This window comes from Echiichthys vipera, assembly GCF_963691815.1.
Source record: "Echiichthys vipera genome assembly, chromosome: 4".
Lineage (NCBI taxonomy): Eukaryota > Metazoa > Chordata > Actinopteri > Perciformes > Trachinidae > Echiichthys > Echiichthys vipera.
This window is the reverse complement of record NC_139829.1, coordinates 25920151-25938870: the sequence shown is the minus strand read 5'-3', so window position 1 is coordinate 25938870 and position 18720 is coordinate 25920151. Positions and strand designations below refer to the sequence as shown.

Sequence of the window (18720 nt, the reverse complement as noted above, 5' to 3'; positions counted from 1 at the left end):
TAAGAATATATATTGTGTTTTTATCAACTCACAGATGGCTTCTTGATTTTGTTTATCCACAAATCAGTCAGTTCTTGCTATGTTCCTACTGTTCCCACCCACTGACCCATTACACTAAATGACTGAAAGTAGCAACATTAATTGGTGTAAAGAAGTAAACAAATAATAGTGATTATGTGTGTGCCGTTTCTGGTTACAAAGCCATTTCTGTATTCATCTTATGAAACGAATACAAAGGTCAACGCTGGCATTTCACATCTATCACATTTACGGGCTGATTAAGCCATCTGACATATCTGAATGTGTGTGTGTGTTTGCATAGTCATCTTGTGGTGAAAAATCTTTCACATTAGGGAGACTCACCTCACATTCAGGGATGAAAAGCCAGTAACCACAAAGTAAACTATTACATTACATTAAGACATGGATTTTGGATAGGGACTGATTGAGGTTAAAAGTACCATAGTGTAAAAAGTAAGATTTCCATGTTGTTTTTAATAAAGCAGGTTGAAGTGATACATAAATAACTGTGAAAGTATCAAAATGCTCAATCCACAGATAAATGCACATAGGCCATATTCAGAAACAGTGACTTAAACAAGCCATCAGGAGTTCTGTATGGTTGTAATGTCACAACTATACTATGCCGGCTGCCAGTCGCACAGATGCGAAAGACAGACTAGAAATGAAATTTGAAATGAGACAGCCGCTAAAAGTTTCAGACAGAGAGTGAATACAAATATATTCAGACTATATTTGAAAAACATATGTATGTAGAATGAGAAATTGTGTTTTTTTATTGTTAAACTACAGTATGTAAACATGTTGTAGTAGAAACCCAAAAAGCATGAACCTGAAAATGAACCTTTTTTGGGACCTTTAAAAGGGTGGGTGGTTATTTATGCTGTTTACTTTTTACCTCGCGGACTTACCCTAACCTCAACCAGTTTGACAAAAAAGGTAAAAATGTTAATATTTATTTATGAAAAGTCTGTGAATGCAGAACAAACCATGTGAAACATGAGAGTAAACGTGACATGACAATTTACAGTATGAAAGAAAGAGGCAGGCGTGAGTACAAAGCCAAACTGCGGAGGGTGCTGTTGCTCTACACAGCAAGCCTCACCTCTGCCTTAGTGGGGAGTAGTTTTCTGCATGAATGTCTGTGTATATGTGCATGTGCACGTGGAGAACGCCTAAAGCGTCACGGATATCCAAGCATGTTTGTGTACATGTTCATCAACTCTCATGTGATATAGGAGCAAGAAGAGTGGGAGGGCTATCAGTTTCCTCTTGCTAAATTTAGCTGCAGCTGCAAGTGAATCATTGAACAGAGAGGTGAGGGAGGTCATCTAGGCGCCTTGAGCAGAGAGCGGTGTCCAAACAACCTGCTAGATACATCTGACTGTAAAGGGATCTCTTGTTGCATCTAGCCATGCAGATTCCTTTTGCTGTATTTCAGGCTATGTGTAGCCTCTCTGAGATTTCTCCCTCCAACCCCAAAATTATGGGGAGAATCAATGTTTGGTCAGGAAATTTCACAAACCCTGTAATCCCTGGACCAAGTAATTGAAAATAATCTGGCAAGATACCTCTATAGGAAGCTTTGTGAGTATGTGCACTTATGTAATATATGGTACTACAAGCTTAATGCCTTTAAAGTAATGTTTTATTAGGGTTTATATAATGTACAGAACAGGGAATCCAAACAGGACATATTCACGGGAATTATAGGGATTATATTATAGGAACCATATACTGAACATAATGTGCAAATAAGTGATTATATACAGTAGCTAATGGTTAAAGATAGCTATCTTTATGGAGAGTACAAGGTGAAGTCATGAGGTCATAAACTCGAATCAAAAGCTCATATGTGTCTGGATGTGTTTGCATTGTGTTCCAGCTGAGTGTCCCCCTGTGTACATTTTGTCCATGGTGTTTTAATGTTTGGTGAAATGACTTGTAGCCGTCAGTGTGCAGGCATTAGACAATGATTCATCTCATCACTGCCGGGGTAAAAGGCAACTGAGCCCTGCAAAGAGCCCTTATACTGTATGAGTCTAACAGCAGCTCTGTAACAGACGGTCTGTCCATCACCGAGATCCATGCCCCAGGTCAGAGAGGCAGGAAAAACAAGAGGAAGCCTGTCTACTGAGGTCCTAGACATTGCACTGTACCTTATAAATATGAGGGGTTAACAAAGCAAAGTTTTAAAAAACGACCAATCAAATGTAGACTAATAGTTCTTTGCTGATCATATTAAGTTGTTAAAAAAAACACTGTTTCCTTTAGTGTACAGTGACAGCAAAAACCAATCATCTGTAGGACTGATTTTGCCTGTCTTTCTCTCATAAGAAACCTGTGAACTTTGTATAGCATTAAAGTCTCTTCAGCTCCACAACTGTTGACACTAAATGTAAAGCAGCAGGGAGTCGTGGGCCTGAGGGCGAAGCTTGGCTCTTTTTGTCTCAGAGAGAGAAGGGAGCTGAGAGAAGGAGGAGTGCAGGTTAATAAGTTGTGACTGCAGTCCATAAGGACTATAAACCCATCTTTGACAAAGGCATTCAAAATGAGATGATCGTTGCATTCAGAGACTTGTCATTAAAGACAAATCCAAAGTGCACTGTATCATGTGCAGTTTCAATGTGATAGCCTGCGGGTTGTTTACCTGGAAGACTGTTGAGGATGATTGGTTTGAACAGAGATTAGACTTGTTTCCAGAGGAACTTACCTGCCTACTACTTTGAATATTGCTGTTGGAATTTCAACATCCATAGAGATGGAATAACAATAGAAAAAAAAGCACAATTTGGATCATTATTCCATTATCAACCCACGTGCCTTTACTTTGAAACATAGGCCTCTCTCCCTCCCCCTTCACAAGCCCTTCCTCTTGTCTCCATGTGTTTCTGAAGATGAGAACTGACTGTTGTCCCAGTATGGAAGAAGAGGAAGAAAGAAGGAAACTTTTCATATCAGAAGCTTAGGAGGAAATGCACGCAAGAAGTGTGTGGAAAAAGAGAAGTGTGTTGCTTCTACAAGCCTGTTCTTGGCCCAGCTACAGATAGACAGTGTGGGGGTGAGATAGAGAGAGAGAGAGAGAGAAAAGAGAGCATGGTAAGTATGCGTGAGTAAAACAGCGTCATCAAGCAATGAGGCGGACCCTGTCAGACTCTGGGTGTTTTAAGGGGTGGGACTTGGCCTCTGCAATTGACAGATTACAGCGGCGGAGGCGTGGCTGGTCCTTGCAGACAGAGAAGCACGTGGCCAGGCCAGTCTGCACGAGGGAGCAGCAACAAAGACCAGCCAGTCTGGGGAGCAGAACAGAACACAGGACATCTGCTGCACACACATGTAGCCTACACACACACTCTCTCTCTCCCTTTCACACACACGCACTCACATGCAAGGGTTCACATTTGTTCACCTCACACAGGCATGCAGCCTACACAGTCAAGACAAACCCACACACACATACACACACATACACACACAGCAGTACACCAACCAAGTAATTATTCTGCAGCAACACATTGTTACATGTATATACACAACTTTTCTGCATCCTCCCACAAGAACCGCATTTTCACATACACATTTACACACACAAACTAACCCAACAATCATCAAATACCCATGTACGGTGAGGTTTGTGTGTGCGAAGAAGTGGGTAGAAGGAGAGAGATCAGATTAGAGTGTGTGTGCTGGGAAAGTTTGGGGGACTCCTCCCTGGTCAGAAATAACAAGAAACACATTCATGAGGGATGTAGGGGGGTTATGTAGCAGCACGAGTGAGGGACTGAATGGTCAGTAGGTGCTGATTCAGCAGATCACAATCATTCGATACAGTTTTTGTTGGTCTTCGTCTATTTTTCTCTCTATTGCTGAATGTCTCTTTAGTCTCTTTCTGCTCACAAGAGACCCCGTGTACTTTACCTTACATGTTTCCTCCACTCAGTGCGTTTACATGCAGTTTATAAACCTGATTATATTTGGGTTAAGGCAAAAACACAAACTACCTTTAAAGGTATAATCTAGTTAATTGTCTTTCAAGTTACTATCTATGAAAGAGTGAGTTAAAACAATGGTGATTGACCATAAGGCCCACTAAGGAAAGCACTTCCAATCTGTGTGTCTGTGGTAACATTCCCTCTCTAAATACGCGAGCGGTCTGCCAGTGGAGCTCATCACTGCCGGTGGAGCTCGTCACTACCAGTTATGCTGTGTTTCATTGTAATCGGAAATCGGGAACTTCCAATTTCTGAATCAGGCTTGTAGTAAGGGCAGAAGTGTAATAAGGACATGTGTGTGTGTGGATTTAAGAGGGTAACATATAGGGGCCAGACCGGAAGTAGATGGGTGAGATGTGTGTCAATAAAGTTTAGAAAAAAGAGCAAAAAAAAAAGTCAACATGCATTGCGACCGCACATGCGACAAGATGGAGGGCTCTGAAAAACAGGCTCGCTTGCAATTACATCTTACTGCCAAAGAGGCTGCTAGAAACAGCATATCTCAGAACTTATGGATTATGACTTTAAACCGACTGAGGACTTCGCCGTTGCAAGAAAAGTTACTAACCTGACTCTCGCCAGATGAATTTTGTTGCGCCTTGCTTCACTCATCCATCTTGGATTGCTCCATAGAAAAGGGATTTCAGGAGGCTGGGCCTTATCAAAAATCCTTGCATATGATTGGATAAACCACTAGTCTGTCATCTTTATTGACATTCTACTTCAACCACTCACATCGAAACCAACCCGTGACACTGATGAGAGTGACGCAGGGAAAAGCCTTCATAGCCGTTCTCTGGTGTTCTTTTAAAGAAGAAATATTCGCTAGATTGGACAACACGATGAAATAGCATCATTGTTGTCTGAATCACAAACAGTCGCTTATCAGCTACGTCACATCTATAAAACCCCGCCCGGCAGTCTTGATTGGCCTGATCATTTTTTATGGACCCTGAAATCCCTCTGCAATGGAGCGATCTCAGATGGTGGAGTGGAGCTAGGCGGAGTCAAGACGGAAGCAAGTTGTTGTGATTTTGACAAAGGTCAACCGAAAGAAAATCTTAGACCAGTTCTACGTTGGCGGAGCACTATCTACTGTACCAGAGGTAGAGTTACTGTTGTCATTCTTCCCATTCTTCCCCGCTCATGTATCCATGGAGAACTGGCATAACCTTGTTATTCACTTAACCGGGGTAAGGTGTGTCCACATAGTTTGTCGTCAACAATTACAGCAACGACTGTGTAAATGGAACTGAGAGTAGCAAGGATTTAGCACAAAACTATCCCTGATCCCCACAGAATCTACAGACAGGCACCCTCTGTTTGTGAAATGTTTGTCTTTACTCATGTTAACACAGGCACATACGCGTAGCCTTCATCGTCGCCCCATTTAATGAGGGGCTGCACATGAAGTTGAATGTGGACTGTGCAGGGTGGGGGATCAAGTTTTGAAGCAATGGTTTTAGTCAGCCTCAGTACAGAGCTTATCAAGCCCTGCACACAGCTTATGTAAATGGATAAGCTGCCATTTCCACCACTAGCCCCTTTATCAACAGTCTCACCACACCGACGCCAGACACAGGCAGGCAAGCTGTGCCTCTGTGTGTGTGTGTGTGTGTGTGTGTTTCTGTCTGTGGGCCAATATCTGCCTAGTAACTACAGACAGGCTGTTCCAGATTCACATAAGTAATCCTCATACCCTCTCACACCCACCACCCCCTACACACACATAAACACACAGGCTAAAAAACACAACAAAAAACATAGCTGCAAATTGAGTGCATCTGTTGTCATGGCAACATTGTCACCTTCAGCTTCTCACATGCCTGTCATGGTTGTGAAATAGCATTCTTGTCCCACCCCCCTTTAATGCAACCACAGGCACCATAACACCTAACCACCCACAAACACTCAGTGGTACAAAAACCTACACACACACGCACACATATAGAAGCCAAGCTATGACAGCGAGGGGGATGGGTAATGATACTTGACACCTCCCACTCTCTCCTCAGCTGCCCCCTCCCCTCACTGAAATCCATGAACCTTCACATACTAAACAGACATACACTTCACATACACATGCTCCTTCTTTTCTGCTTCTCAGCACAGGGCTGCATTAAGACAACACGCACACACAAAGACCTCAGTGTAAAACAGACCAGGTTTCCCCTTACCTCCAACCCTCTACCTCTATGTGCCTTCTTTGCTTACATATAAAAAGCGTATATCTATATAACAAGGGAACCATATACTACTACTGTGTACATAAGTGACGCTTTGCGCAAAAATTCCACATGATGGGTTTCCACTCACATTTAGCAAATCATTCTTTGTGGAGGACTTTAAAGGCGACATACGTATATTCTCATTTTCAGGTTCATACGTGTATGTTTGGTTTCTACTACAAGATGTTTACTTGCTTTAATGTTCGAAAAACATATTTTTTTATTTATACTGTCTGTCTGAATATACCTCACTCTGTCTGAAATTATTTGTTTTAGAGCCTGTCTCTTTAAGGGCCCTTCCACACGGAGACGCGTTTTCCTGTTACCGTACAACTTTAGTATCGTCTTGGCCGACCATCCACACGCAGCCGGCACTATCGGAGCCTGAAAACGGTAGCTTTTGAAAACGGGTCCCACAGTAGGAAGATTTGAAAACGTCCCCCGTGGCATTTTCGTCTGGACAGCAAAACCGCATACTTTGTTAAAAGATGCCATCATCGCCCCAACTCAGACCTCTGACCCCTGTGGCGTCACATAACAACAACAGTGCTGCTGCGTGGAGGGAGACACGGACCCATAGACTGTTTACTGACCTGTACTTTGAGCGGCTGCATGTGAATGAATTAGGCCGACCATATATTTCTCCCTTTTCCCTGATGGTCTGAATAAGTCGCTAAATTGGTTGCTAGTCGCTTTTTATAAATAAAGTTGCTAAGAAGGTGTGAAAAGTCGCTAAATCTAGTGAGACAGTGGCCGCCTGTGAGTGTTTTGGGAGCACCCGCTGCTCGGTGAGGACAGTAACTACAGAGTGAGTCGTGCATCCGAGTCCAAAACACCACAAATGTCTCCAGTAACACCAGAAACAGTCGCTAGATTTCTCTCTAGGATGGATGAGGATTTGGGAAGTCGACAGATTTGACGACAAACTCGCCGGTGTTTGTATTCTACACAGCATCTCCCCGTCTCTTCTTCTCTGTTGTTGTTGTATTTCTGTGGCAGTTACAGCGCCCCTTCCAGGCCTGGTATGTGTATTACAGCATTTTTAGCCGGTTTCACTGGTTTTGTGTGGACGCAATCATTTCTTGAGCTGAGGCAGTGTGGACGGAAAACTTTTTAAGTACGCGGAGGAAAAAATAAAGGTTGTTTTCGATCGTGTGGACGTACCCTAAGTCCCACTACCAAAAAAGCAGAGTCTGCTCTAATTGGTCAGCGTTTCCAGTTCTTCCAGATCTGCACTCTTGGCATTCCTGCACTGTCATTGCAGCCTGGGAGTGACTGTAGCAACACTTTCTTGCATCTATAGACCTTTTAATGGAATTCCATTGCTAGGCAACAGCCTTGGTCCTTATTAACTTCCTGCCAGTAATTTACATACACTGCAACAGGAAGTAAATTGAAACACATTTAGAACATTTATGTTGAAATCTTTGAAAAGGTCTATAGTATAGTTGTGACATCACAACTGTACAGAATTCCTGACGGCTCATTTAAAGACACAGTTTATGAAGTTATGAATTTCTCTGTGGATTGAGCGTTTTGATAGTTTCACAGTATTTACACAGCACCTCAACCTGCTCTGTAATAAAAATAAATAAGAATAAAAATGGAAACCTCACCATTTACAATATGGAACCTTTAAATCTAAAGCTGCCTTTCAGTTGTTGTCATAGTTTGATGACATTATCCGATGACACTGTCACTGGTTGTTAAGGAACCTCCCCTGATACCTTTGATATAAATTGTATGCAAATGAACTCACTGTTGTGTGAAACGCCTGAAAAGAGAAGCAGAAGACAACATTAACATCATGTGATATTGAATTAATTACTGAAAAGTGTTAATGTGTGACTCAGATTAACATCAGCCACCCTGCGGTTATAGTGACTCGGATAAATGATCAACTGGCTTTTACTTATCAGAGATTAACAATCTGACTCAAGATGATCAAGGCTGGTTGTCAAGCAAGTATTCATAGTATCGCTGATCAGTGTTGCCACGTCTCCTCTTCTTACTGTTGAGAAGATAGATAAATTGTTTCTGAATTTGGGAGACTTTTCTTCTTTTTCAAATGTTTTATGAATGTTTGAATCAGGCCACATTTACACATATTTCTTCCTTTTTGTTGAATATTTTTCACTGAAAATACATAAAGAAAAAATGAATATATGAATGAACACAGTACGTCTATAAGTCCAATAGAAGACAAGTTATGCAGACATCATTTAAAGGACACAGATTGCACATTTGCACTGTTAAAACGTTATGTGATGACTTGTTTTTCCATGTTACATGAATGAAGACATAAACAGCACGGCCTCTTTTCATCTGATGAAACCAATGTTAACTGTGTCAGTAAACAAGTGTGTGAGTGTATTCCCCTTACAAAATCTAGGGGAACATCAGCGAACAGCACCTACTTTTCCTTTCACTTGGCTACATGTTTTTTTCAGTTTCCACATGGAGTCTGGTTTGAACTGGAGCAAACAGACTGCACATGGCTTCCAGGCTGTACTAGCCCGCTACGTTTCCACGAATCCACTCACTGCTAGATGACAGCACGTTCCCTCAGACTCACACACACACAAACACCATGAGGCCCTACCCCAAGTGTTTGTTTTCTGCTCAGCGTGGCCTGTAGTGCCTGGGGGATGTGTGACGTTATACTGAAAAGGTGGGGGAATATGTTGAGACCTGTAAGACCTGTGGGGGAATCTATACAGCACACATGACACAATGCAAGTGAGTGAAAGGAACATGTTTTCATGTTTCACAAAAACATGAATAACGTCCTCTGGTATGGTGGTGGCTGTTGGTGTTAATAACAACAGGCTAAAGTAAAACTTGATAAGGCAACATGATTGGTTTGATGTTAGAATTTCAGTGACAGATCAGCCAGATCTTTATATTATCACTGTAAATATGTTTAACCACCAGGACTTTAGCCAGGATTTTAGAACTAGCCTAGCTACGAAAAACAGTCACAGAAACTATTTTCTTTTCCTACTTTTTGTATATTAATATCACTGTTAAATATACATTCTTCTAAATCTCCCTACACAATCTTCTTAATATACTGCTATAGCCCATCAAATTATTCCCACAATGCTATTATACAATATGGGGGTGAAATGTAAAGTTTTTTTGACTCTGAGTCTTAAGAATGTGTAGTTTGTGTGCACTATAAAATTATTGCTGTAAACACCTTGTGAGCTTGTTTCCCTAAATTTCCTTAAAACAATGCTGAGGACACAACATCAGGGTCCTCCGCGGAGCAACAACCCTGTTGACCGACTGAAACTAGTGTCAGCCAATATTAATTTCACAACAGCACATCCTGAAACTGTCCTGATCTTTTGGTGCTGCTCTGCTCTTATCTTTTGTAGCCTCCCACAAGACATGTTTACACTCTAAACGTCAATGTGTGTGTGTGTTTTGTTTGTCTCTCTCCCATAACAAACAGGCTTGTACAGTATATCTTTTTGGTTATAAATCTGTACTTGTTTTGTTTTGGGGGGGGGGGGGGGTTGTATCGGTGTAGTGTATGTGTGTGTGTGAGTGGGGATGTCAGGGGGGTTTATTTTATTTTATTTTAATGTAAAGCACCTTGGGCTGCATTTTAATGTGTAGGAAAGCTACTATATAAATAAACCTGATTTGATGTGCATGTTTGTATAACTCTGGCATATTTACATTGTTACCCTTTGATAGCTAAATGTATGTGCATTGTCCCAATCAAATAAATAAATCATGTCGCCGGGTTCACATGGTCAGTTTTGTTTTCAAATTATACGTCAATCTCTGTTACTAGACAGTATATCAGCAAAATGTCCGAAGGGAAATGTGATAGCGGAGAGGTTGCAGGCTCTTCTTCAGTTCTAATAATTCAGTAATAATGTGGGGGGCCCAAACTAACAGTAGCCTAGGGGCCCGTGACCACCTTAATCCGCCACTGCCTGTGGCACACAGGCAGTGGGTGTATTATATATTAAAATATAACTTTTAATGTAGATTCTACATATTCAACCTTTAATCATACTTTTCAATTCTGTCATGTCAGCACTATTATGCTTGTATACGTTCATTTAGGTGGATTACTCAATAATAACAATAAAAGAGATTCGTGGCCTTGTGCCTTGTAGGAGGATGACGAAGAGATGTGTAACAACCATACGCGCATGCGCAAAACAGACTCGCAGAACTGTACATAGCGCTCGGGGCTCCGCGGTCAGCCAATAGCGACACGTTGTTTCACCCGTGACATCATCCGCCACTCCTCTGACTAAAGAAGGAAACAAACATCCATCCAGAAGGAACGGGAGACGGAGAGAAAGAGAGAGAGAAAGAGAGAGAGAGAGGTAGGAGGGCGAGGAAAGGAGGACTTTTAAACCCGCCTGACACGAAGGACAACGCCACAGAGACACAGACAGTAACCGTTAAAGGGACGTTACCAGGACAAACCCGCGACCGTTTTTTTTTCTTCTTCTACCAGGACAAACAGGCCACTTTTCCTGTCGTCTCGCGCAAAAAAAAAAAAAAAAAAACTTCATCGATTTTTAGCAGGTGATGATCTTTGGATTATTGTTTTTTTTTCTCTCTTAAACCAGGATGAACAAAAAAGTGAGCTGTCGAGGTAAACAACATAAAGAAAGGGTGGGTAAGGGGGGGGGGGGGGTTTCCGCTAAAGCTGGTGGTCGGTCACGGCGACCTTTAACGGTGGATTGAAAGGTCAGGGGGTGTATGCGTGATGATGGTATTGTGTGATAAACAAGGTTTTTCTTGAAGTTGTCGCCACCACCAACACCGACACCACCATCTCCTCCTCCTCCTCCTCCTCCTGACTGAAAATATCACAAGCCCTCAAACGTGACTCCGTCTGGTTTAGGGGGAAAACAAGGGAGGGAGCTTTAGCTAGTGCTGGTTTGCTGTCTCTTGTTTTTCTATTTGCCCCGAGCTGGGGGGATGGGGAACCAAAAGCCAGCTAATTCCTGTCTAGAAATAGAAAAATTCATAAGCCGAATGAGCAAGTAGAACGAGAGAGTTTCCCTGAAATTACTACAGAGCATAGTTAAATATTAAATGAACCGCCAGGACGTCTTTCGCCTGGTGTTTGCAGTAGTTTTAGCTTCGGGGAACAGGAGAAAAACAAGGTTAACTCGGTGTTAAAGACATATGTGGCACCGCCGAGTCGTTTCCATATGTACTTAAGTGTGATAGTAGTCGAGGTTGTTACCGCTGCTTCGTTTAAAACCACGTAAAAAAATGTAATTAGGGTGAGCTACAAAACGGTGTCTGAACAGGAAGCAGAGAGATTGCAGACAAAGGAGGAAAGAAGAAACAAAGGGAGCAGAGACCACACTGTCTAGACTCTGGGTTATTTCAGAAAACACCAGTGCTGATGCCTTCATGATGATCTTTCATGATTCTTTGCAATATTGTGTCCTTTTAAGGAGGATCATCTATTGCGTGTAACAAAACAACTGTAGGGTTTTTTCTGTCCATGTCCTTCAGTGTGACTCAGTAGTTTTCAGCACACCAGGGCCTGAAATGTGAGCTAACCATAAGCCTGTGGCTGGTACAGGAGCACTGTCTTCCCCTTTTGTTTGCGAGAGATTTGCACAGCTTTTTTTCAACCATTGGGCTCATTTGTCCATCGCCTTAGAGACCGAACAGCACAACTTCTGTTGTCAGTTTTTCACCTTTCATTGATGTGTTTGTATTTTTTTGTGAAAGGAAGTTGGTGGTGAATGATTGTAGCTGGTGATCTGTCCTGTGCTGGAAACCCCCTGACTTACCCAGTCAGATGTTCAGTATTTCACAATATACTGTATATAAATGGCTTGGTTAGGGTATTTTAGCTTTAACAAAGACATAGACCGTGGTATTTGTTTGGCTCAGCCATTGATTAATCAGAGTTGATGAACTAGTATCTCCAGTTGATAAACGCCAACAGCAATCATTTATATTTCATGAATAGCACAAGTGTTTTTCTCTCTACAATACCTCATTTGAACATCAAACATTTAAAACTTCCCAGGTGTGCGGAGTATTCGTGTCACGTTAAAAGCTGGGTGGATTTTAAACTTGGGTAACCTGAGTAACCTCCTACCTTATCCCTGTTTGTGCGAGGTCTTGGTAAAGGTTAACACTCTGTCTGACAGCTGGGCCTAAACGTGACAGTTGAGCCACACTGTCCATTGTTCCTTTGTGTCAGAAAGTCAACAGTCCCAGTTAATCTGCTAGCAGCTATTGTCTTTGTCACGTCCTTTGTTGGATTTTTCCATCTTGTTTTTCTTGTCAGATGATGATGATGAATTGATGTCCTCCCTTGAGGAGCTGTTTTAACTCAAAGACCTGATTCCAAGAATGTGGGATATAGATAGCTCAGATCCTGTAGTCCAAATGTAGCTGTCAACATTATAAACTGGTGTTGAGTTTAAAGCGAGTGATACTGATGATCACATGTAAAGAAAGACTCTTTTCGAGCTTGTCGATTAGTCCTGTCTGGTATTTTTCACCAGTCAGCAGTTGAACATGTGACACAAAAGGAGAGAAGGTCTTTGTGGGCTTTTCCAAGGAAACCCTTTGTTGACACAGCAAGGGTAGGTACAGGGAGGAGGAGGAGGAGGAGGAGGGAAGGTTTCGGGGGTGGCTCAAGATTCAATGGCACATGTTAGTCTGTTGGCGAGGTCAGAACACCTCGAGTGAACTGACAGGACGCTCTGAGACAACTGCCAGCCTCTCCTGCAACATTAAACCTGCATGCCCTGTTTGTGTCCGTGACCAGCATTAAGATGAGCTTCACGCCAACGCAAGCAAGCGGATGCCATGTTACACCATGTGACGGGGCCAAAGGTTGTCAACAAGGCAAATATGGTTCTGTTGATGTGTACGCTGGTAGCTGTGTTGTTTTCTTGGTATCAGTCGATTAGATGATTTGTAAAACAGTCACGGCAGGACCGTCAGACAGGATGGCTCTTAACCAGATATTCTAGGCCTTCCTGTCTGTCTGTTTGTTCATTCATCAAGGTGTTTTTGATCTGTTGCCTCAAAGGCAGCGCCTCCCATTACACAACTTCCTTCCGTATTGCAGCACAGCAGGGCGACAACGTCATAGGGCTACACGTTTGCCAAGTTTCGCACACACACTTGTATATGGGCGTATGTGTGTGGGGGAAATGACGGGGGAGGTTTTGAAATGCCTAGTGTGGTAAGAATCATGGGGAGGGAAGGGAACACTTTCTGAAACTGTCGACCTACTTTGTTTCTCTTCATCCACTGTCTTGTGTCTTTTGGTAACAACAGTGTGTCATTGTCAACGCTGTGTGTTTGTTCTGTACATGGCTAAGGTACTACGAGTGAGTCAGAGCTTCGTTTTGTTTTTGGCTGGAGGAAGGAATTAGACAGATGAGGCATTGTTCCCTACTGTGAAGACTCATTTGTAATCATATAATTATCATGATGACACACAATGATGACACACACTGTATAACACAATTACCTTTACTTATGAAGGAATAACTAAGTGATTAGTTTAGGCAACTGTTGATAAAGAAAGTTTTTTTCTTAATCACTATACAGATCTTGAAACAAGAGATTGTGGGTCAAATGTTAGGAAGAGCCATACCAACTGTTCTCAGAACTGTGAGAAGGGGTTTGGGAGAGAGGGCACAGTGGGAGGAAAGAGGGACGCAACAGTGAACAAAGCTGTTGGACAGAACAGAGTCCAGCTTCTGCCAAGGTGCTGAGCAGAACACAGCGAGTGTTGTTTGCTTTCTGGACTTCCTGGGGAGAAGCGTTCATTACTGTATTCAGGCAAAACCCTGACCCCTGTTATCTGTGTGTCCTGTTGACGCAGCAACAAGTTTCTTTGGAGGCAGCAGGACAGCGGCGTTTTCACAGGGAAATGTGTCCTGTGATGGAAAACATTTTTGCTCCCCGTGTCTAATTCTTACTCTGTTTCTCTCATTCTGTTAGAAATGGCCCAAGAGACGAACCAGAGCCCGGTGCCCATGCTCTGTGCCACAGGGTGCGGTTTCTATGGCAACCCAAGAACCAATGGTATGTGCTCCGTATGCTATAAGGATCACCTGACGCGGCAGCAGAGCAGCATGAACACCCTCAGCCCTATGGGTAAGTCAGTTCACAAAAATACAAAAAAGGAATGGAGGATTCTGTCTGTGTCGAAGAAAACGTAAAAACAATTGCAATCCAAATATACATACATATGCAGCCATACATTTACAGCTAGAGATAAGGTGGGACATTGTTTTGAAATAAAACCAGTTCAGTGGGTTTTCAGAACCCCCTCCCTCTCTGTTTTTCCACTCTGTGTAATGAAGGACAGCTGTTTTCTTCATTATAGTGTTCAAGGTTAGGTGGGCTTTCACTCCTTTAAGAAATTTCTAAGGTTAAACATTGAAGTTTCTCTCACAATGCGACACTGGCAACCTGTTGAGACCTTTTTTTCAAACAAAACAAACTTTTTCAAAGGGTAGAACAACTCTCTGCAACATAGCTTTGAGAAAGAAGATGGTCTGATGCGTTATACGTTCCAAAGGCAGCTGAAGAGATTTTAAATTATTAATCTAGCGTAGGTGAGATGAGTTCATATATATGATGTCATATTTTAGTTTCAACATAAATACAGTCCAGTATTAGCAAACATTTTGGGGTATCTTGGTATAAAAAGTATTTTTCCATGTGTGATTGTACATATTTTGTAATTTCTGAATGATTTCAAATGTTTTCTGTTTTGAGTTTTATCTAATGGTGTTAACTCTTGTCATCCAGGCTCAGCTGGTAGTCCTACCTCAGAGGCCTCAGCCATCCAGAGACTAGAAGCCAGTCTAGCCAAGGTTGATTCCTCCCCTGCCTCTTCACCAGAAATGTCTAGGTCAGTATTGTTTGATTGTTTAAAGGGAGTTGGTGATTGGTGAAAGTGAGAACAGCTAGCTAACTTGTTCCTTTTCTCCTACTGATACCTGTTAATTTAGAACTGTTCATGGATCTCTTCCTGTGACTCAACAAATGACAGAGATGAGCATCTCGAGAGAAGACAAACCAGAACCCCTAGAGCCTGGTAAAACTCACAGACGCACATAAACACACTTGAAGTAACACACATAAACACGCAGATATTACACGCACAGGTGAATGCAGACTTCTTAAGGCAAACATTGCCTTGTGGGACCCATTGTTGTTTTTAATTATTCACTGCATACCTTAAACCCAACTTTTGGGTTTACTTACAGCCTCCAAGAAAGAGAGGCCTAAAAATAAACCATTTTAAAAATACCTCTACACCAGAGGGCATAGTTAGATTTGATGCTGCCTGCCAGAGGCTTTCTCAGAGTCGTGCAGTATAGGATGCCAAGAACAAGAGGGGGCAATTTAGAGATAAGGAACATACTGATTACTTGTTTGGGACACAAGTACACATTTCAGTTGCCACTGTGTTTGCATGTCTTACAGAGCTATGAACAAAACACATTTGTCTGCTGCTCTTGCAAATTAAAGATGTCAGATAATGGGAATCTAAACTTAGCATGACTAATGAGTCTTTTTTCCCTGTTGTCTTTCTTTGATGTAGTTGTAAACCAGCCTGCTGCTTCTAGCCCTTCTCCTGTAGCTTCTTCTAGCGGTGAAGAAGGCAAGGGTGAAACCCCCAAACCCAAGAAAAATAGATGCTTTATGTGCCGCAAAAGAGTGGGCCTTACAGGTAAGCAGGGCGAGGGGACATGGAGAGGCATGTGATGCAACAGGTTGTTTGGATAATTGTTTTACTGGTCGTGTAAAAACAAAAAGGTTTTCTCCTACCAACTCTCTGGTGTAGACCTTCACCGCTTCTGTTCTTTGACCCGTGACCTTTGTGCTTCCAGGGTTTGACTGTCGCTGTGGCAACCTGTTCTGTGGGATCCACCGGTACTCCGACAAGCACAACTGTCCCTATGATTACAAGGCCGAGGCTGCCGCCAAGATCCGCAAAGAGAACCCTGTGGTGGTGGCCGACAAGATCCAGAGAATATAGATTTTACAAAACAACAGCAGCAGCGGTGGCAACAACGGCACCACCTTTTGACAAAGACTGGAGAATGAGTGTGAACCTTTTGAAATGAGCACTGGCATGAGTGGCTAAGTGAAGATTGAAAGGACTTGATTTACAAAATAACAACCTCAAGAAAATGACGGAGAGGGGGGAAAAAAGAAGAAAAAATGAAAACATCCTGTCTGCGGGAGATGCATGAATGATCACCTTTCTCCTTTTTTGATTAATTCATTAGTTTGTTTTATCCTATTTTCTGTGGTGTTACTTTGCGGCTGTTAAGTCCTCTTTTTTTTTTTTTTAAAGAATATGTATTGTCTTATTAAGAGCGGCCCAGGCTAACTGTCTAGAATACGCTGTGCTCCTCTCACCCAAACCAGGCGCCATTTTGTGCCAAACCGTAGACAGCCATTTTACTAAGACCCTGTCATGTGTCAGACACTAGCAGGTCTTTTAAAAAAAGCATTCAGACTACACAGTTACAGTCCACATGAGTTGTGTCCCTCGACCTTTGAACTTCTTGTTCTGTGCTCCGTTGGTACCGGAGTCGGTCAGCGTTTGGAGAACCGTACAACTGTCCCCCACCATGCACAAGGGGCTTTGTTACTTTGTCTCTGTCTTACCTAGCTTTACCTACCTCACAGCTGCTGTGTTAAGCTTTGTTGTCTTCCCTTTTACTTTTGTTGTCATCGGCTTTGACACCAGCAGAACAAGGGATCGTCTTGATAAGTCAGCCTCAGTGACCCTCTGATCAGCATGTCTGTGTTGACTTTGATCGGTTTGATTGTGATAAGGCTGTTCCCATTATCGCTGGAGGTATCATGCTAGACAGGGACAAACAAATTACTCCCATGTTTCACTGAATCTTACCATTTTCAATGGACACAATGGGTAAAGGAGTTCCCCCGACTGATCTGAGCTCATATTGTAATCACAGACGCCTGGTACAGGGCTGTGTGTACCGATGTGTGGCCTAAGGAAGGATGGCACCCTTCCCTGGCAAGCCTGGTTAAGGGGGTTCAAGCAACAATGTTGTAGGGGCATGAATGAATGGGATAAATGCATGAGTTACACTTCATCTGCATTAGTGTTTCTGAAAAAAATTGCATCACTCAACTTAGGGTTCCAGACATTTAATTTGCTGAGACAATTATTCATTATATTTTATTAGCTTTTTTTCCTCTTCCATTGATATTGTACTGATGTTAGCGCATGTATTCAGTGCATTTGTGGAATTAGGGTATGTGAACCATGATTTTTTTAATTTTATTTTTAAATGCGCTAACCGAACGTTCATGTGAGCACAGTGAGTGTGTGTGAGACTGTGTGTGTGTATTGTTCCCCATCCTCTTTGTCTGTGGAGCTACCCGGTTTATCAGCACATGTTTACAGAACTACAGGAGCATGCCAGAGCTAGATTTATGACAAATAATAGATACCAAGATTAGATGTAACTTCTCATCTGTCTAACAGCTATTGGTCTGTGTGCGTCTGCTTTAGAGCACCGTAGAGAAGCGTGCGTGTGTGTATTTGTGCGCGTGCATGTGCACATTCCTGTGCAAAAGTGTGTTTTCATGGCTGCCTGAAGCATTGAAACCCACGTATGTTTGTGACTTGTGTTAATCCCCTTTTTTCCCTGTAAGGATGTTTTTCATTTACAAGACAACTGTATGTATCCGTTTTTGAGTTTTTCCTTTCTGATTCTTAGTTATATGCAAATTTGTACAAAAAATGAAAAAACAACAAACTGTGTTGATATTTATGTATTACTTATAATCTTGCTATCCAGCATTACGACAGAATAGTATCATGTAAATAAACTGTACAGAGAGACATTACCAAGTTTCATTGTGTGTTGACTTTCACAGCTCACCATTTTCACAACTCTGTTGGAGTTTTTTAGCGGAGTATGTTTGGCTTTTTCAACAGTATTGCACTTTTTTTTTGCCTTTCCTCTTCATGTCAGGCCAAAGGGGTGAACAGGTTAATTATTCCATAACATAGTAAATGTGACAACAAAAAAAACCTGTTTGGGAGTCAGTTATTTATCGGCACAAGATGCTTACAAGTGAACACCGTGGAACTAATTTAAGTAAGGACAAGAATAGTGTAGGAGCCACATGTCAGGAGATCCCACCTCTAATACCTTACCTAGGCTTACCCGGACTGTTTGTCAATACAGAGCGCTGGCAGCTCTGACTAAACCTCACTCATGACTGTTTTCCAAATCTTGTCTGGGTCACACAGGAAGTATTTCGTACCTGCAAGGCCCTGACCCTGCAAGTTCTGCGCTATCTAGGCTGATGCTGTACACGCGGGACTCACATTGTGTGCGTCTATGTGTGACTTTTGGAGACAATGTGTTTTCTCACACTCCTGTTGGGAGCTCCGGGCCCAAATGTGTTCACAGATGGCGTCACGGCAACAGCTGCTCAGA

At 42.3% G+C, this 18720-nt stretch overlaps 1 protein-coding gene across 2 annotated transcripts; it reads left to right on the top strand.

The window, feature by feature from the left end:
- Positions 1 to 10567: 10567 nt before the first annotated feature.
- Positions 10568 to 18118, top strand: zfand5a (zinc finger, AN1-type domain 5a). Of its 2 annotated transcripts, none has more exons than XM_083912419.1 (6): positions 10568 to 10801; positions 14216 to 14371; positions 15032 to 15134; positions 15235 to 15320; positions 15831 to 15959; positions 16120 to 18118. In XM_083912419.1, exons 2-6 carry the CDS (start codon positions 14218 to 14220, stop codon positions 16266 to 16268), a joined length of 621 nt encoding a protein of 206 aa, XP_083768545.1. In that variant the 5' UTR covers positions 10568 to 10801; positions 14216 to 14217; the 3' UTR covers positions 16269 to 18118. The 2 variants fall into 2 exon arrangements, with proteins under 2 accessions (XP_083768545.1, XP_083768544.1); XM_083912418.1 differs by having other exon boundaries at positions 10568 to 10871.
- Positions 18119 to 18720: the final 602 nt, after the last annotated feature.